Below are 21,645 nucleotides of genomic sequence, written 5' to 3' on the forward strand. Positions count from 1 at the left end.
AGGAATGAAAAATGAGACCGTATCAAATAAATGAACATGATTTTATGAGCTGGGTGTCTGGTCTGTTTGACTGATTAAAAAAATACCTTAGAATTGCTCCTTTGTACACAACAAGCATAGCCACACGCAAACCTCAGTGAAAGACTAAAATTATTGTGAGAGGCACAGAAGATGCAGAACAATGTAATCAGTGTGTACTGTCTGCTTTCAGAAAGGAACTCGTATCTAATACCTCACCCTTGACCTTGGCACCTGGTGGAGTTGCTCTTTTTTTTTATTTGGAGAACATCATTTCAAAATTCTTTTACCGTTCCACAAAAGTGACACTTCTAAACTTACGACTGTACTTTTTATCTTATTTGTGGTAAATGTCAGGGATTCAGGGGCTGTTTGTTATTGATTTCCTTGAAAGCTGCAGAAGGGCACAGGTAATACAATGGGTTAGTGATTTGATTCCCTGATAACACCAAGAAGATGTGAGACCTCCTAAAGTCTTTCACATTACAAGAAACTACTTGAAGAACTAGAATGTAAGTTTGAGGGGTGAATAATCAAAAGAGTTTCAACACAAAAACCTGTTATTCAGTAACAATCCAACTTAACCACATGCTAAATGTGTTGAACAGTGTTGCACCATATTTAAAAGGGGTGCACAATAAATTATCACATAGGTTAGAATATTATTTTTTATTTAATTTTTAGACATTAAACATTTAATAACACTGTTAAATGTAATATTTAGCAAAAAATGCCATGAATTGTTCATACGTCTTAATGTTGTGATGCCTACATTCAATTTTAGCATTTAACCAAGTAATTTCAGTGTTTTCTGTTTAATTTATTAACAAAATAAACAAAATAAAGTTGATTTATTTAAACAGAATTGTAATATCGGTGCATCCCTATTATTCAAATTGTTATTCACATTCTTTAAAAGAGTTACTGCATCTTGGCTAAAATTATTATTTTATTTATATTTTGTGATTGCATAACATCAGGCAAAGGGACTAGCGAAGATGGATGGATGGATACATAGGGAAGAAGGGTCAGTCGAGAACCCCAAGTGTGGCCATATCTAACTTGTTTGTAATGGATTTCATGTCGTTTCCTAAGACATATGTGCTTGCCGCTTCCGAACTCTGACCTCTAAAATGAGAATTATAGTCTTAAGTCCACTTGTCAAATATTTCATATGTGAGGGTGGAAAGGTGAAAGGGTAGACCTACGCCCAGCATGCACTCAACATGATGTACATGACGATTAGTCATGGGCTATTTCATCTTGAAAGCAAAGTGAGGATGGAAGTGGGCAGAGGGACACCGAGATGGGAACAGCTAAGGGGAGCCGAAGATAGGAGGCCCTTTGTTATTACCGACGGCAATTAGACGTAATGTCTGGTTTCTGCATAGTCTTCAGTGCCATATTCCCAGCTTTCTTTTAAGGGGTGTTGAATACAGAAAGACAAGCACCAGGTTTTACCTCAACTGAGGTAACAGTAGAAGCTATAGCATGTATGATGACAGCCAGGTAACTGGTGATTCAAATACAGCACTGGCCTAATTTGCAATCAAGCAGAAAAAAATCACCTGACATCAGCTAATGCCATGAGAGTGATAATTCAGAGGGAGTATTCATGTCTTCTGCAGGGTCAGCAGGATTTGTGACAAACAATTTCATATAGGGTTTGTGTTGGCTGAGCATTACAAAAGTTCAAATAAAAAGGCCTTGAAAGTAGCCACAAGAAAACAAAGTGGAACAAAAGTCACGCACACATGCCACCCTGCTCCTCAGAAGTAAAATAGTTTTCCTGAGAAAAAAAAGAAAAGGGAAAATGATCATCTGCATGTCTTCATATTTAACCATGGGCAAATTTTACTTCTGAGGGAACTATGAGACACCCAAACTCTCAAGAAAATCACAGAGAAAAGAGGCATTTCATAGGAGACTGCACAGTTCTAAACCTAGGCTTTAACACTGTGCTATACATGTTTAGATGAGCACATTGGCGCAGTGATGGTGTATATTTATAGGCCAACATGGAAGTTAGAATCAGTTGATAAAAGAAGTCACATAATGCATTTTCTGTAGAAGTCTATATGGGGCAAGACTTTCCAATTATTCCATACTATAAAGTTGTCTAAATCTTTATTTAGGCAATGAGACTACTATTCTAGGTGTATGATGACTTTACCGTTGTAAATCCAGTGGGATTTATCTATTTATCTCAAAGAAAAGAAAAAAGTGTGCAAGAGTGTTATTATAAACACGACGAGGTTGTAAAAACGGAAGAGTAGTATATGAGTTTACCTTTTTGGCATGATGATGTTTAATGTAGTCCCTTTTAGCCACTTGCTATCAACCCCCTTTTACAAGACAAGTAAAAGATTTTTAAAAATCAGAAGGGTGTATTACTTGTATGTATTTTAAGTCATAGAATAGAACATGAAAATATCTTAAACATGTTATCCACAGACCTTGTTTCAGGCATTTAACCAAAACACATTCAAAAAAACTTAATGTATGCGATGGAACCTGTAGTGCTAAAATGCTAACTTGTTTTCAGGTTTTGGCCTACAAAAATTCATCACCTGTGCAGCACTCTATAATCTGCAATTATAAAATTTATGGATAATGTGTTCACTATCATTATTACTTTGTTATTTACTTCATTTTTACAGTATGTTATTTACAATATTAGAGATTATTTTGTGTAACAATTTATGGCATGCCACAGTCTGATCCCACATTTAATTGGGAACATTCTTTTTAGCACTATGCTTATATATATTCACATATAAATGAAATTAAAACTATTCCCACGTAAAATAAAGTGTCCCAGAGAAGCACATGCCAGTGTTGGTAAAACCCATCCTCCTCCTTGCAGATCTCTGTGTTACGGGCATCATCAGGATGAATGATTTATCCATAAGCATAACTCATTCTCTCTCACCTCCTGTATTACCAACAGGTCACACTCTTATTAATATCTCTTAATGTTACTGCCAGCCACCTTGATTTACACTGGGCATTTCCTGCCAACTAAAAGCAATAAAGGTACGAGGCATCTCTCACAGCACTCATCCACTGACACACCCAGAGATATACGGCCGCACCGGATACACACTCCAAGACTCCCCCACCCATTGACTTATACGACTGATCTTGACAGATTCATCCATACGGAAATGCCACGTCTCAAGCGCTCATCAGAAGATGGGATCAGGTGAAAAATAGGCAAAGGGAGGAGTCTGGAGTATGAGGAGGAGGTGGAAAATGGATCGTTGGGGTGATTTTATATTTCTTTTAACAGTCCCTGTGCTGTCATCCCTTCAACACTGATTGCAGCTGATCACAAATTCAAATGGTATCATGAGTTCAAGCAGCGTTGACCAAGACTAATGAGTTGGTTTAGTATTGAATGGTTTCCAGAAGACAGTGAGGAACACTTTGACATGGAAAATGCAAAAACAAGGTAGGCTTATCTATCACTGCCTTTGATACTTGGCGTGATGTTACAGCTGTCTCCCGTCAGCAGGCTGGAAAAGACACATACACGCAAGGAGTTATCCATACGTCTCCCCTGAGTGTCTTTATGGGCATTAGTCAGCTGTGACAGCTCATTCCGTTTATGTCAACCTGTGCCACGTACCTACCTGAGCAGACTGAGTGACTAGCCAGGTCTGCTGACTGTCACAGTGAGGCGGATGGAAAAAAAGGTGTATATGAAACATCCTTCAGGGATCTAGAATATGCATTGCACATCATGCATCAACCCTAATTTGGGTTAGAAATGTAATATAATCAGACCATTATGGCTTTAAAATTTGATTGGATGAACCACGTTTTAGACTTCATCTTTACAGGCTGATTTTTTGATTGATGTGATGACAAAAATTGGGGCCTAATACTAGTGGTGGCAAAACCTCTACGATAAAACACCATTGATCAATAGTTAAATTTAATAATAATAATAAACTTATTTATTTCTTGCCAAGAGGTTTTAGCCTAACTGTATGCAGTTTAAGGTTGCACATAGCTTCCTAGAATCATATTATAGATCTGGAAGTATTCTGTTAATAATTAATCTATAAGGCAAGAGTGGTGTTATACAGTATAATTATTTATATACTAGCATTTATTATTTTTAAATCACTTTTTTTTTTTATATTTTCAGTTTTCAATTTTGAGTAATTTTAGTGTTTTGTCATTTTTATTAGTTTATTTTTTTCAGTTTTAGTACTTCAACTTGTCAAGGCAACATTTCTAATTTTCATCAAGTTTTTAAGTTTTCCATCTTATATTTATATTTTTGTTTAAAATACCAAAAACTGTTTTAATAGTTTTAGTTAAAATCAACACTGGTGCTATATTGTGAATATATCCACATATCAGTTAATCAAAATTTTATATTATTAAGCAAACAGGTGGTGTCTTACCACTCCTTAGAATTATGGAACAGGCTATGCATGGGAGCCGTGCAGTGATATGACCATAAGGTGTTTTGCATCATAATTGCTACTATCTTGAGGATTTTATCAGATCTGGTAGTGTGGCAGTGACCAGACAGAATCCAAGATCAGAACTATTTCAATACACACACACACACCATTGTATCAATTGAACATTGGCATTTTTTCATAGTACTGTTGTTGCCATTTTATGAAAGTAAAGGCACTCACAGCTGTGGGTTTTAGGCAATCCATTTCACATCGCTGACTAACACCCCTTGACTGTGGTAAAATATTGGCCCACTAAAACAGAATTACAGAACACAGATATTTGCTTTGTGTGTCAGGGATAACAGGCTCAGATCAGATCAGCCTCGGAAAAACAGTTGGCTAGCATTGGTAAACCATTCATTCTTTCCTCAGCCTTTATGAGAGTAGCATGGGCTCCCCTGAAATGAAAGTGGAAATATGGTTCCTCAAATACATTACACTGTCTTAGTGACCAGCATGGAACATAATTGATTCAAGCGTTTTGAATTACATGACATAATATTATATCTACATATTTTATCATTTATTTGACTGATTAAGCTAATAGATAGACTAACTGGTTTTACACATAAATGACACATAGTAATTATATTATCAATGTATCCATTTGTACATTTTCGGTCTATCTTCTACCGACAGGCATTTTAATACAGGTATTTGCAAACACCAATGAGGCCTAGCGAGAACCACGAAATGATTGATTTTGTTAAAGCCTTGAGACAAGCTCTGTGTATTCACATGCACTGGAATGATCCAAGGACTTCTGAATATTCAAGTGTTTTATTTTTCCATTCATCTGTAAAATACAATGAAGATTAATGATATGCACTGAGGGATGAATAAATCTGTTTTTTTCTTCTTCTCAGGTACAGTGAGATGATTCCTGTGTAATCAGTCTGTAGAATTCCTGCGTGACAATCTCTTACACACTCCAAGATACAAAATAGCTCCTAAACTAAATTCCTAACACATCATGACCTGAAAAGTAAGTTCTAAATGCCCAGAATAATCTAGATGAGCAGCTTCTGTTTACATCTAGCCTTAAAAACAGACACCAACATAAACTGAGTTAGTTACATGAGTGACCTAAGAATCAAATCAGAGGTATTACACAGGAATCAGTTAGTTACAAAAACAATTCAACATTTCTTTTTTTCACAAACATTGTAAAAGACATGATTATTTCTCATCACCGTCATGTACAGAGGGTGGACCTAAAATACCTATTGACCTTTTAATTTCCTCTATTACCAGCAAAATATTCAAACAAAAACATTGAAGTAGCTACATGAAGAGAAAAAGAGCAATTCACATTAGATTCACATGTTCAAGTCCATCTAAAGCAAACGAGTGATGATTAGGATGCTGTACACTTTTTGCTGTTGCCACAGAGGAAAAAACAGTCACCTGGATGTCCTGTTTTACCCACGGAGGGCTCAGGCTCGATCCTAACGATGTGTTAATCAGGTAGAGCAAGGCTGAGGACTTCAGAGGATTCAGATCCAGGTATATGGTGAGTCCTGGTAAACCTGCTCTCAGAAAGCCCACTGCTTTAGAACTTCAATCCTTGAGTGTAGAAACAGTCTAAATACACTCTCACCTGCTGGTCTCCTCAAAATCTTCCTCTGTTGACGTTCACAATATGTGAAACTTAAGAATACAAAAGTTCATTATAAAGAAATGAAGCGTTACTGCAAAGTCACTGTTCATTTAAATCTGTACCGCTGCAAAACGACAATAAAAATAAAGAAGATCAAGGGCTTTTCTAGGGTCCCCAAGCATTTCCTTAACAATACTATACACCCGTTGCGATGAGTCTTCTGCTGTAAATTCTCCAGGTTTGTCAGTTCAGCGAGGCACGATTTCATCCCTCAACTAAAGTCTGACTTATCTCTGTGATTTACGACTGACACTCGGTTTCACCCGCACCAGCTGTCTCCTCTACATTATGGTGCAGCTAACGGTGTGCGATATTGAAGACGTTCTTCGTGTGACACGTAACCCACAAACTGTTTAAAATTTTCAAGCATAGTGTGAGTGGTCCATGCAAAGTCTTCACAAGAAGAGCATCTAAGTATAAAATGTGTGAAACCTATCTAGCTAAAAACAGATGTGATCCATTCCTAACACGAGTTTACCAAGCATGAGGCTATCAGCAGCAGAACGTCATTAGCTTACACAACAGATAGCTTCCACACCATGGTAAACATTTCTATAGTCCATCTCTTAAATAAAATGTCAAAATAGCTAAAAACTGAGCTAAAACATAAGTCTAGTTGGCTAGCATACAAATAGGTGAGCAACCCGTACACAAAACCGGCAACCGTCCCGAGACTACCAGAACACTACTTCTGGCTTAGAAAGACACTCCATAATGTACAAACCATGCTAGAGGCACATCTGAGCTTGGTGTACAGCTGATGGGAGACCATTAGAGAGTCCCTCAATGTTAAGAGGGCCTTGAGAAGACCGAAATCACCGTAGGGAAAGGGCTCAACTGTGCCCAGAGTTGGATGAATCAAGAAGCAGCCTGTTGATTTGCTCAGATGGAGTCGAACTTGTAATGTTTGAGCCTGAGCAGATGGTGAAAGCAAGGTCGTTTGAAACGGACGAGATCTATTTACGATGTTCAATTGACGTGGAGAGATAAAGTGTATGTGCAGTGGAAATAGAGGGCACTCTGTCACCCTCCTCACATGGGGCCACTCTAGGCCTCCGTCTGCCTGAAGCAGCACAAGAGAGGAGGTCGCTGTGGTAAAGGACAGCCCGCCGAGGCCTCAGACGATTCAAACACAGGTGCCCTGGTGAGCGGGAGGCAGAGCCTTGCGGTTCTTCAAGCCTTGGCTTTTCTCTTTGAAGTCCATGGGCTTCTGCTGGGACGTGTCGATAAGAGCGCTGGCGATGGCTATACCTGCAGACAACACACAACAAAGCAAGCTTAGGGTCAGAGAGTCGCAGAGAGCGTTCAAAAGCAAAAATGGTTCATTTGCATGTCAAAGCAAAGTTATTTAAAAAAGGGGCAATGGTAACTAAAAAGCTATCTCTTTCAAAAAACAACTATCAGCTCGGTCATTTTTAAAGACCGATTTTTGACTCTTCATGCATAAAGAAGATGGTCCACACATGCCTTGGAAGACTTGGAAACTACTCCTTGTTCAAGGTCATTGGTTCCAAGAAGCATCACTTTCTTTTATTCTGTAGCCACTATCTCCCATTCTAGGATGGGGGGTTTGAAGTGAGCTCGACTCCCAGCACCCTATGTTTTGCGCCAGGATTCTGTCACGGACTGCTGTGGTCAAAACCATGGCCGCAACCCCAAAGCCATTTTTCAAAGCAGCATCTCACAAATCATCCTGCAAACACAACGGCCACTTCTGTGCTAGTCTGGCAATGCTCCCTCCCTGCTATTGAAGCAATACAATTAACAGAGGGGAACAATTCATTACTTCAGAGAGGCCAGGGCAAAAGGAATTGAATTCAGCACAACAGTGTGAAGCCGGAGCTTCAAGCATTCAGGCAAAGAGGATTTACATCCAAGAACAACCTGAGCCTCAGACAGTTACACACTGCCCTACATCGATTTATTACCCATCACACCTGGGCCTCAGGGAGGAATGTGAAAACTACATGTCTGTCAACAGAACAGTTCTGGGGAAATGTGCAGTGTACTCCTACTACTGGTGTGCTTTTAGAGATGGTTTTGCATGAACTTTAACTACTCACCATCCAGGTCAAAAAGGCTCAGACATGAGTCAGTAAAGGTGGGTCAGTAGAGTACTGCTAGATTTAAAAAATAAATAAATAAATAAATTGAGCTTTAAAAATGGCTTCAGAAATTCTTGAATTTTAGATGTCAAAAACCCAAACATTAAGAAATGACCACCTACATATGCTCATCATCAGTTATAAAATAAAATATAAAATAAAATGCTACAAGCACATATCTCCACATTTTTTCATTACATTGCTTCAAGAAAATGATTTAATGTTATATAAAGCCAGTCATGCAAGTTTTCCTACTGAAATCCCAATGAGAAGGAAAAGAGGTCACTTATTTGATCACATATGCATGTAATGAGCAAACATCCAGTTGATTTTGTTAGCCAGGTGCGAAACGAGAGAGACCTTCAGCACCATGGAAATCTCTAAGGATCTGTGAATATAATCAATACTGTATGGTTAGAAGCGATCAGCGGCTGTCTGTTGGCTGAGTTCATCATCATGTCCCAGCGCCAGGTCGAGAGGGAGGCTGTTTCAGTGAAAAAAAAAAAAAAAAAAAAAGGTACCATGTTTTCAAGATTAGGAGATAAACCACTTTATCCTAGCAGACAAACACCTACACATCCATCCTGCTGTGAAACTTCCAAAAAGACGTACCAAAACAAAGCTCTTTGACGACAAAGTGACATCTGTACACAAAGCTCCTGTGCTTCTCTCTAAAAATATTCTTTGTTGATTCAGAAGAGTCTCAGCATTTTTATGCCTCAGTCTCTCTCTCTCCTTTTATTTCTCTCTCTATATCTGATGTACTTCTCCCAAAAAGTGCTCATGACGAACTTCAACAGCTCAGCAAGCAGCCACTCTAAAGTTTTCAGTGCCATGAAATTACAACAAAGCTCAGTTTCGACAGATCCAACTTTTTTTAGATATCACCAAAATACTCTTTTTGTGCATATCAGTTGTTGTTATGTGCTGTTATTTGTTGCCTCTATTTTGTGCTTGTCAAACAAAAGTGAAGCTATTAGAGATGCTTTACTGAAACAAAAGTTGTTGTTTTTTCTTCTCCAGATCAGTCAAGTTCCTGGGGAGGAAGTCAAGCTTAAAGGGACAAGGTCCCATAAAGCAGCATGTTGACTGACAGGCCTGCTCAGAAGAGGAGGGGGTAAAAGGTTTTTATTCTTAGTCCAATCTTATCACTCTGTAGTTCTCAAAGCCAGACAGAGTTCTATGAGACAGACCTCCAGCTGACATGGCTTTTAAAGCACCGCTGTCTAAATATATGCGTGTGTGATATGTCAGTACGAGCTCTCTGAAAAGGTGTTGTCAGGTGAAGGGGAATGACAAAGATGAGGGAAAAAATACAGAAACTGGACACCATCATTACTGAATCCAATAATTTTTTGTTTGTACATTTGTAGAGGCATGTTTGTTTGTTCCAAGACAATCCTTTGTCTCAAAGTCAAGGACACTGAGAGGTGCAATATCTCCTCAGATTTTATTGGTCCTATAAGCTGTAACAGACTGGATCTTTTTTATTCAGGCTATAGACAGGAGACATTCAGACTGGGGTAAATCATAGTGGTGTAAGAGGATATGACCTGCAGTCACAGACAAACTTACATCATACCACCAGGGGAATGCTGGAGAACTTCTTGCATGAGATTAATTCCCACATGGGGAAAGAACCAGACTGCAACATAATACATTTACATTTAATCATTTAGCAGATGCTTTTATCCAAAGCGACTAACAAATGAGAACAACAGAAGCAATCAGACCAGCGATAGAACAACAACAGTATACAAGTGCCATGACAAGTCTCAGTTAGTCTAGCACAGATCACGTAGCTGTTTTTTTTTTTTTTTTTTCAAGAATAGAATAGAAAAGAAAAGGTAAGTGCTAGTATTAGTTGGTCAAGTGCTGACGAAAAAGATGTGTCTTTAGATGTTTTCTGAAGATGAGTAAAGACTCAGCTGTTCGAATTGCGATTGGGAGGTCATTCCACCAGGTAGGCACAGTCCATAATAAGTGAGCAGCGGGCATGTTAATTCAGTGTAAAACTTTAACCGAGAACCATCCAGAACCACAAAACATCATTACATTTCAGTCAAATTTTACGCTAGGGATAAACTTACCAAGCATACTTGGAGGATAAACCACCGAAAAACATGTCGAAACTATTGAGATGCACAAAACATCAGTACAATATCAGTTTTCGGTGGAAATCAGTGCTTTTTGTTTACTATATCAGTATGGTTCGATATTTGATATTTTCTTAGTTTTTTAATTTAGATTATCTTTGCTGTAATGCTCACTGAAAGGATAATCTTCAACAATAATAATTTAATAATTTTATTATAATTTAATTAATTCATTGCTGTAATGCTAGTAACACTAGTAATTTAACAATTAATTAAATTATATTTTAATAGCACTGTTAATCTTTAACAGATCTCAAAATGAATATCCATTTTTCATAAAATATTGTGATGCCTAAATGTAATTTGTAGCATTCACTTGTAGCATTAGTGTTTTATTGTGAAATTTAGGTAAAGAATTGTGATATTAGCCACAGCTTCAAAATAATTATCATCTTATTGATGTTGGCCTGATTTTTAATACTGGTAAATCCTTAAGAAGAATTTTAGAACAATGAGCCACTTAGTTTATTTCAACTGACACAGCCACTTCTGGTGTCAAAATTTTTTATCATAAGTATTTTGTGTGTGCATAATGCTTCTAGCTTAATTTTCCTATAATCTGTGAGCAAAATAAGGTGGTGCACCATGATATAGTAATGTATCAGATGCTTATACATTTACATTCATGCATTTGGCATATGCTTTTATCCTTTTATCCTATCATTCAAGTTATGCATATCCTAAAAATCAAACCCATTACCTTGGTTGTGGCCAGAACCATGCCCTACTGTTTCAGAAAGTCTACATGTAAAAAAGGGACATATAAAGTGGGGACACCTTTCGAAATTACTGACCTGACTGGCCGGGTGGAGGAACACCAGATGCCACTCTTGGGAGGCACAATAGCACTGTGAGCACTGCAGCTTTACCCCCTGAACAGGGTTCCACGGCAACTGGCTTGGGTGGTCCCTGTGGGGAGATCAGAGGAGAGAAAATGTGTCATCTATAACAAGCCTCCTCCTGAACACATCACCATCAGTCACAAATGTCACAGTACTCAGTGAGAGCTGACTTTGTAGGATGTCTCTCACATGTCGACAGAAAAGGAAAATCCACATCGTGATAATCTCACTAACAAATCATCTCCCTGAAACTCAAGGACTCAATGCAAGCCACTTTCAAAGTTCACATCATGCACACACAGGCGGAGAAAATCTGTGACATTTCAGGTTGTCGACTACCAACTTGGGTCGTGTTGTAGCACCAGCTCTTCAGTGGGAGCTGCTCTGGATAGAAGTATGCATCAGCGGGTCTCTGATGCAACACAGTGGAATGAGGAGGAAGGAAGCCATAAGCAATTGTGTTCTTAAAATGTAATCTTTTATCTCACAATACAGATTATTCAGTGCTGGTCCACTCACATACATATGCTTTTCTAAAAGGATTTGTCAATGGTTTTATGTGTTTTAATGACAAAGGGAGTAATAAATGTCATTGCCAATGAATAAAGCACACATGTGATGTTGTGTGTGTGGGATATTGTCTTTAAGATTCCCTCAGCTCATTAATACACTCTCATCTCTGGCCCTCCACACACACTCTGACTCAGCTGTAGAGTGGCTTTATTCACCATTTAAAGAGAGTGCCTCTTCAAGAGCGTGCTGCAAGATCATAGACTTTGGCAGCCAATGGCTCTCCACAAAATGAACCTTTAATATTTTACCTCAGTTGCCAAAATGCATAAAAAAAAATAAAAAGAAAAAAAAAGAAAACACAGAAAAAGGGAACAGACGCCAACTATTATTTTCTGGTCCTAATTGAGTCTATTTTTTTGTGCCAGCCGTCAAACCAACAAAGTTACCCTAAGGTATATTTCTCTAAAGCAGGAATGTTTAATACAGATCTGGCCCTTTCCCACCTCTATATAATTATGGCAATTATTGAAGCGCACAGAAGACATTTAATTGAGCTCTCTGTGGCTTTGGACTGATATGCAGATCATTAAAATGTTTTTGTGTGTGTGTGTGTGTGTGTGTGTCCCATTGCATCGTATCATACAACCAAACATACCGTAAAAATCTGGTTATACCCATTTTTCAGTTTAAATTAACAATACTTTTAATAAGTCAGGAGATGGATACAATAACATTTCAATGGCTTTATCAATAACTAAAATCACACAAAACTCTACTACAAATAAACTTAAGGCTTCAAATAAAAAAAAGACCATCCCTGGATCAGGACATCACTCCAAACTGGATGAAAGAGCCAAGAGGAAACTGGCCAGAGAGGAGACCAAGAGGCTTACAGCAACTCTGAAGCAGTTGCAGGAATTTATGACAAAGAGTGGTCATTGTGTGCATGTGACAACAATATCACAAATTCTCCACAAATGCGGCTTGTATGGGAGGGTTGCGAGAAAAATTCCGCTCCTCAAGAAAGGCCACATGCAGTCAGGACTGAGCTTTGCCAAAAAACACCTTGAGGATTCTAAGGCAGATGAGACTAAAATTAAATTATTTGGCCTCAACACCAAATGATATGTCTGGCGAAAATCAAATACAGCTCACCATCCAAATAACAGCATTCCTACAGTAAAGCATGGAGGTGGTAATGTCCTGTAATGGTAATGTTTCTCTGCAGCAGGGACTAGATGGGGATGGGGCAAAATACGTCAAACTGTAGAGGAATATCTGCTGCCCTCTGCCAGAAAGTTGTCAATGGAAAGAAGGTTTACCTTCCAACATGACAATGACCCAAAGCACACAGCAAAACGTGGGGAACAAATGCACAAATATATACAGCAATGCAAATGCACAAAAGCATAACCTTTCTGGCAAGGCAATATTTTTTTTTATTGCCTAATAAAATCGTAGAGAATGTATTCAGTTGTAAAATGTAAGAATGCCCAAGCCTATCGCTTTCTCTCATTTTGTGAGAGAACTCATGGAACATGAAGGCATAGGCGTGGAGGGGCTTGTGAAAGGTCAAATTAAGCTTGCGCTAACAGTGATGTCCATCAAGCCCAGCAGACAGAGGCTGTTATCAGAGCAATATCTGTCTCTTTGAGAGGAAAAGAGGCCACTTGTGCTGCACTTAAGTTCAAAGCCATTGTTTCTGAATGACAGGGGTGGCAGGGGGCGTCTAGCTTCACTTCTAGCTCCTTGATTCCACCGTGTGAAGAATTTCATTGTTTTTCCTCTTGATTTTCTCTCTCTCCTTCACACTGCATGTTACTTCTTTATCAAAATCAGTCTGTAGTCTGTAGAGATATATCCTTCCCTTACAGAAGGCCTACTTAGATCTTAAGGACAAGGTTAGGTTTACACCATGGAGAAAAATGTAACCATAAGGATGAATGTCGATACAATCATTTGCTCTGCTAGCCAGACTATAGGGGTCTAGTCTCTAATCCACCACACAGCACCATATATATCATAAGTGATAGAGAGAACAAACCACAATGGTTTGACAGTGGCCTCAAGACTCTTCACACTGACTGTCATACAGTACATGGATGAATCCTATTGCTTTTGAATGATAGAGAAAACCACATTATATTTGGCAAAACACACCAATTACAATAAGTGATTAATGCTAAATATAACACAATTACTTATCTCCAATTTCAACCCTACACTTGCACACCCATTTCTGGCTAGTGTTACTGTCTGAGCTTGGTAGTTAAAGATCCATTTCAATGTCACACCCAAACATGCACGCAAGAAAAAAAAACCCATCATGTTCAAAGCTTTGTAACATTTTAATGTTTGTTCTGTGAGTGAACTGTAAATGTAGGCTACATGTCTTATAAAATGTTTTTTATAGTATAGCCTATGTCCTTTATATCTAAAAAATCCTCAGAGAGAAAAAAAAACACATTAAATATTGCTTAATAAATTAAAATATTAAAATATATATAAAATATTACATCATATATATATATATATATATATATATATATATATATATATATATATATATATATATATATATATATATATATATATATATATATATATATATATATATATAATATTTATAATAAAATTATTATAAAATATAATTTAGTGTATAAAATAAATAAATACATCCCACAAGGTTCAAATCTACTCCTTTATACAACCAAGGCAATCCATCAAAGAAGAATCCTATTTATAGAACTCCTATAAAACATCCATCACATAATACCTGACACAAAAAGACCCTAAAAGGTTCTCATTAGTCTGCTATGAATTTGTTGGGACTATGTATTCAATGTATAAACCAACTAACAAGATCTTCATTCCACCCAACAACTCCAAATGATCAAACAAATCCATTTTCATGCACTTATGGTTTCGGATTCAGTGATATTCGTCTCATTCACATTAGCCTTGCACCATACAGATTAGAGTAATCCAATTGCAGGCCATTTAGAAAGCATTGCTATGACACAGCTAATGAATAACAACACTGTTTAGAGTCCTACTCGCAAGCTCAGCTAAGGTTTGTTAGAAAAACGAGATTACAGCGGATTACATTACAGCAAACATGCTGCAATAATGCACTGGAAAAGGTCATTTAAAAGGTTTTCATAAATTCATAATTCATGCAGTTTGCACAACAGACATGTATGCTGCCTTAAATATTGGGCCGTTTTGAGAAGAGCTTTTACTTTTGAGTGACTGGACTTTACCTTTTACTCACTATGCTATAGACTACGTGCAAGACCGTGGTATTATAAATACTGCATATACAAAAGCTCAAAAATTTGGGGTCAATAAGATTTTTATTCAACAGCCAAGGACACAATAAATTGATCAAAAAAGTGATATTAAAGGCATTTATAATGTTGATTATTAAAGTACTCTGTTTATAAAAACGAATCCTAAAAATAAAGTATCATGGTTTTCACAAAAATGTTAAGCAGCACAACTTTTTTCAACATTGATAATAAGAAAGGTTTCTTGAGCACCAAATCAGCTTATTCAAATGATTTCTGTAGGATCATGTGACATTGAAGACTGGAGCAATGGCTGCTAAAAATTCAGCTTTGCCATCACAGAAATAAATGACATTTTACAACACATTAAAATAGAAATCAGTTATTTAAAATTGCAATAATAATTTTAATCTACTGTATTTTTGATGACCCCAAACTACACAGACAAGCATTTCATTTTCTACACAAAAAAAGCAAACATCTTTCAGCTTTCACCCAAAACCATCCAACACAGACAAGCATTTCATTTTCTTTAGAAAAAAAGCAAACATCTTTCAGCTTTCACCCAAAACCATCCACATCAATTGCCCTGCTCATGAATAAACCGAAAAAGTAAACTCTAAAACTTTTTTTTACAAAAAGACTCACCTTTGAACATGAAAATGAGTGACAAATCCAGAAAACTTAATGCTCATGACAGACTTGCACGTTTTGTCTTGGGAGAAAACAAGAAAGGCTATAAAAAGACATGAAGTAGCCAGAAAACAGATGTCTCTCGTACAGCCCTGCTGGTTTACAACTAATTGAGGGCCAACTCCATCCCACTCACCTGCACTGAATAACCTGATTAAAACAACTCAGCGCCACTGAGCCACATGCAAATTAGACACAGAGACAAACAGGCTGATGAGAGACACTTTATGGGGCCATGTCTTCATGTCTCGCTAATGTGTCCGATGCCTGTAAATATTTCATTTACTGGTTTTCCACCTTGTATCTCTCAATGTGGCTGACCTGTTAATGTCCAGTATTCTTATGGATGCATTCTATCCCTTGTTTCATTATTTTGGTCTTTATTCCATCCAACTCTAATTTCCTCTCTTCTGTTCTTCTCTTTACACATTTAAAAATATGTATCGCAATATCTGCTGCCGAAGATGCAGTAGATAAGCTGCTGCTGCTGCTGTGAGTATTAAGCAGCAGAGAATGAAAATTCAAACAAGGTCATAAAGCAACAGGACAGTCCTCTTCATCTAGATGTTTCTCCAGCTTTTAATAGCTGGCAGAGCAACTAATTTGCATGGCTAATAGCAGTATTCACAGTGACAGGGAGCATACAGCACTGGTCTGTATATAAGCGCTCACTACTGAGCACTCTCAAACACAAGAACGGCTACGTACACAGTATAATTTAAACAGCCCTCTCTTTGTTGCTTGGTGACAGCCTTCATCCATCATACTCTAAAACTGTTAACGGGCCCATATGTTGTGCGCTGATCATGGTGGCAGAGCAGCATCTGTGTCATCTGCACCATTTTAAAAGGGCCAGCCTCAAAAACTATTTTTTCTCCAGTCCAGTCGAGCCCAACACAAACCAGACCAGTCTGGCCTAACGCAAAGCCAGAGTGGCCTAACCATGACCTGTGGCAGATGTAAACTGACCATGTAGAGATTACAGAAGCAGCATTTCCTGTCCATGTATGGCTCTTTCGGTTCTGCCTGCATGTGTACCAAATGAATGCCATGTTATTTAATCCACAACATATACAGAACTTCTGTGTGTTTCAAATGTATTTGGAAACTCTGTAAGGAGTAAGGTGTACAATGAACATTTTCACATGAGATACAGGATATGTAGGTCGGAAAATACTGCTTATATGTATTATGCTTTGATGTTTCAAATACGTTTAAAAATTAACAGAGAGGATACGGTTGTTGTTGGAAAATGGCACAATCCAATTTATATTAAGCACTTCAAACAAATTCATAAGCATATAGTTTAAAGAGGCTTGCCCTCCTGTCAGATGCATGTGCTGTTTAATGCATTAGAGACACATTTTCCACAGTGCATAACTTAAATTTTTACAGTTGTGTCTTTATTTGTAGATGTTAGAAAGTCATGCATTTCCATTTTGCAAAAAAGGCTCATCCTGACATTAAGCGAGTCAGATTTTGCTGAGTGCAATAATTCTAACTAAAAGTAAATTTTTGCTGAACTTTTTCCCTATTTACAACAGTACAATAATCTACAGTGCAAACAGCAGCCGGATGCAGCACGAACAACAGACTTTTATTTGAAGATAGAGCCATGGTACAAACTGATCTGACAATTTTGTGTACTGTTACACCACTAGGTATGTCCCAATCCCATCCCCTTCTCGTCTATCCATCATCTCTTCACTTTTGCTATAAATGATCTTGCAATATATTTAAATACTATCAATATTCAAAATTCTATCAAAAATGTAATTCTATCAATATACACTCAGCCCTCTGTCATTACAAATCTGCATGACTTACTTTCTTCTGTAGAAAACAAAATGAAGAATATTTCAATAAAAAGTCAATGGTGTCCAAACCGACACTGGCTTTCATTATTATATACTCATCATATAATGAATTCTTGGGTAAACTATCACGTTAAGGCTTTTTGATATCTGAGGATTATCGGTTAGCACGTGTTTAGACATGCAGTACTGAAGTTAGAGATGTAGGTTCAAATCCATACTGCAACGGGCCTATAAACTTCACAGCTACTGTTTAGAAATGGCTCAAACAAGTCTTGGTTAAACCTTATATAAACATCTGTCTTGGGTGAGCTAATCTGCGATAACTACAGACAGAAGTTGAACTACAGGCACATATTACTGTGCTGAACCGTCTGGACTGTCCTCTTTTTTATTAGCAGGTTATGCTAAACAATTCAACAGCACCAGATGCTGTCTCATTAACCTTTATTGAACTGAATTGCTCTCATTTCCCTCCGTTCACCTTCAGCTGCTGCCAGATCCCAGCAAAGTGGGGCCAACATCTGGATCTGCCTCAACAGACTCCAAGAAGTGTCAAGTTTGATCACCAAGCACATGATGAATGATGGGGAAGAACAACATAAGGGGACGCATATGCAATAAGACTAAAACTTAGTCTGTGCTTAAGGATTTCATGCCAAGATGCCTCCAAAAGCTAAAAGTAATAAAAAAAAAAAACATTTGCTCAGTAGAGGCGTGTAGAATAGAGCTCAGAAAGCCACTGTGGACAAAATTGTGGAAAATTTAGATCCACTACTGAGCATTTGCTTTTGGGTTTGATGTTGTTTTATTAAAATAGTCCCTGGCTAATTTTGAATACAAACTTGAAATGTTATTGCAATCAAAGCTTTGAAGGAATGAGCTCCAGAAAGGTGGCGGCTCATAACAGGTCTCTTGAGGTGAACCTGTGCGTTAGTGGCAAATGCTTGGGAGATTTGCACTGGTCGAAATTTAAACCTCTGAGGCTGAGAAGTGAACAGCAGGAATCCAGTCTCTCTGTTTCCACTACAAAGGTGACAGAACTTAAAAAGTGATGAAACACAACAGTATTTTAGAAAAGGAACGACATGTTCTGAGGATGCATTCAGTAACACAAGGAGCTTTTGAGCTAACAGACTCTCTCAGCATACAGCGTGAAAAATAAAAATAAGATATGAGGTACTGTATCATCTGAAGCCAAAATGTTGATTATCAAAACAACTTCTGATAGCAAAAACTTCAATTCTCAACAGCTCTCTTGTGGATGCAATTTTACAGAACTTAAGTGGCTCTTCTCATGAGGCTGATGTCCCCATAAATGAGAGCTGCGTGCTCATAAGAGTGACGCTAAAGTTTGTTTAAAAAGATCCATGTTGAACAGTGTTCAGCTGGAGGATCGACGAGTATGTTGTTTTCTGCTCTCTTCATTTGTGGTGTGTCCTCCAACAGCCCATAATGCTCACTGAGCACCACTCCACTCTACACTAATGGATTCTGGAGAGGCACATCAAGTGCTGGTGGACGTGTGTTTTGAACGTCTCTGCTGAGCCGCAGGTACATCTGCTCTCACAGGTCTGTGTGCGTGTCTGTTGTGTAACAGCCATGAATGGCGTAGCCCTTAAAATAGAGCTGTCAAACTGCAAACAGTTTCTGCCTGGTATTGCTCGTCATTTACACTGGAAACCTCATTAAGTTGATTATAAAGGTTTAGTACATATATATATATATATATATATATATATATATATATATATATATATATATATATATATATATATATATATATATATATATATATATATATATATATATATATATATATATTTACACACATACATACATACATACATACAGTGATGAAAACATGCCTAGATTACTTTTAATAAGATTTTTTTTTTATTTTAGATGAACAATGATTACTTGCTTTAATTTTTAAATCTACGTAAAAATAGTAGCTGATTGGAAAAACTGTAATTTCACATGAAGGGAAAAAGGTTATTTCAGAGCCATAAACACTGGTGTATATATACTGTATGGTATATTTCCACACAGAATAAAATTTTTCTTAAAAAATATTTTCTTGTGTCTTGAAAATCATTTTCTAAATATAGTGAATATTTGATACTGTATATTGGCTAACCTTTCATTGAGTAATGTTAGCCAAGTAAATTCTAACAGATTCAAAGTTCAAAGGTCAAACTAACCTCGATTCCACCCTGAAGCAGTTCAACTTGAGTGTCGCCCACATCCAGTGTCACCGCGACCGAGGCAAAAGGACGACTGGCCATCTGTTGCCTTTCCCTCATCAGTTGCTGTAGCAGAAAGAGAAAGAATTGAAAGAAAGAGGGTAAAAAAGTATGATACATTAGTAAATATTTGTACATAAACTATAATTTCAAACGACTCTAAGATGTCAGTTTTTTGTCAAAATCTCAGATGTAAGATTACAAGTGGTGACTGATAGCATAAATGACATGACTCACAGGAAGATCAGTGACTGATATTTATTCAAAACAGAAGACCCAAAAAGCACCCTGAGATTCACACTGTGAGGCAGAATGCAGGGATGCTGATGCGTTTTAAGAAAAAGAGGAAGTAAAAAGATTACGAAAAGAGAAGAGGAGAACATGCAAAAAAGAATGAAGCGTAGAATGATAGAAAAAGACAGAAAGTGAAAGAGAGAGGCCACTGACAGCACTGGAAACAGGTGGTTGAATAATTCATTTGTTCCATATAAAAAAATGTGGAGAACCTGGCTAATCAAATGTCTGCGACGATTGGAAGGAAATTTCTCTTGCCACAACATGCATGACAAGTAATTATTTTGCCATTGATTGCGTGAGCATCAGTATTCCAGTGGAGGAGTTTAATTAATGATGCATTCCCTGTAATTTCTCCACTTCACTGACTGGCTGGTTGCCCTAAAAGCAGAATTCACAACCATCATACTAAATCCCAACCATAACCGATGGCACACTGTTTATTTTGCCTCTATGATAGACACAGTTTATCTATCATGTGCACATGGTGCACAACTTTCCTTGCTTGTACATACAGGAGGAGATGAGATGGCCCAAATCAGAAGTACTTCTGAAGGTCAAATCAATATATTTATCAATACCAACTTTTCATCTGTAATCAGACTGTGTAGATGTCAGTGAATGAAAGAGAGTAAGCATTCATGAGCATTCGCAGGTGTGACATCGGTAGAAAAAGATCAGTACAGTGGAATATAGTGTTCACTCACACAGGACTATGCTGGTTTCTTCCATAAAAGAGAATTCCACAAGAAACAATTAAAATACTTTTTCAGTGAAACATTCAACAGGCATCTTAATAAGATCTCAAAGCCCTGCTTAAATGTCTCATTTCATTTCATTACCAACAATAACATCAAACAATAATGAACAACATTTCATCGGATAGAAAAGGTTGTAGAAAATGCAACCTTCTGCCCAGGAGACAAACTTTGAAAGACGTTGTACTTTAAATAACACTCCAAATCATCTTCTCTCATTTCAGAGCGATGAAGAAGTCGCAGGTGATGCCTCTGTCATTTCTGGATAATCAATAGTAAAAACACACACACACAAAATCGATCAATATCTAAATGCGGGCTGATTGGGGTACCAAGGACAAGTCTGATTGCTATTGGATTTGTGACGAACAAAAGCGCGCTGTGTTAAACTCTAATTGTTTCATATAACAAGAGAACTGCTGAGGTACTGTCACTTGCCTGGTTTCACAGCAATTCTGTACCATGTTCACGTCCTGACAAACACGCTAGTGTCCACACATATGCATGAATGGGGATTTCATAAAAGCAAATTGTAAACTAAAAACGTAACTTTATTGCTCTGCATAAAATCACATCCTTTCAGGCACTTTGTTGTTCTGCAGATGAGAAACATTTAATAATAAGACATAAATAAGAATTTATAACAAAAGAAAAAAAATTTAATTGCCACTAGTGACAGGTGAAAAAAATAAGAAATGAATACTTTTATTCAACAAGGATGTAGGGCTGCATGATATATATAATTTCAGCATCGATATCGCGATGTGCTTATCCA

General features: G+C 37.5%; 1 protein-coding gene across 1 annotated transcript in view; it reads right to left on the reverse strand.

Moving 5' to 3' along the window:
* Window positions 1–5,263: 5,263 nt before the first annotated feature.
* Window positions 5,264–21,645, reverse strand: part of LOC109067921 (attractin-like protein 1) — a 93,639-nt gene continuing 77,257 nt past the window's right edge. The window contains 3 exon segments of the mRNA XM_042767823.1: window positions 5,264–7,410; window positions 11,215–11,329; window positions 19,777–19,884. Of these exon segments, the coding sequence (XP_042623757.1) occupies window positions 7,286–7,410; window positions 11,215–11,329; window positions 19,777–19,884 (348 nt within the window). The 3' untranslated portion in view covers window positions 5,264–7,285.

Source organism: Cyprinus carpio, chromosome A12 (assembly GCF_018340385.1).
Source record: "Cyprinus carpio isolate SPL01 chromosome A12, ASM1834038v1, whole genome shotgun sequence".
Lineage (NCBI taxonomy): Eukaryota > Metazoa > Chordata > Actinopteri > Cypriniformes > Cyprinidae > Cyprinus > Cyprinus carpio.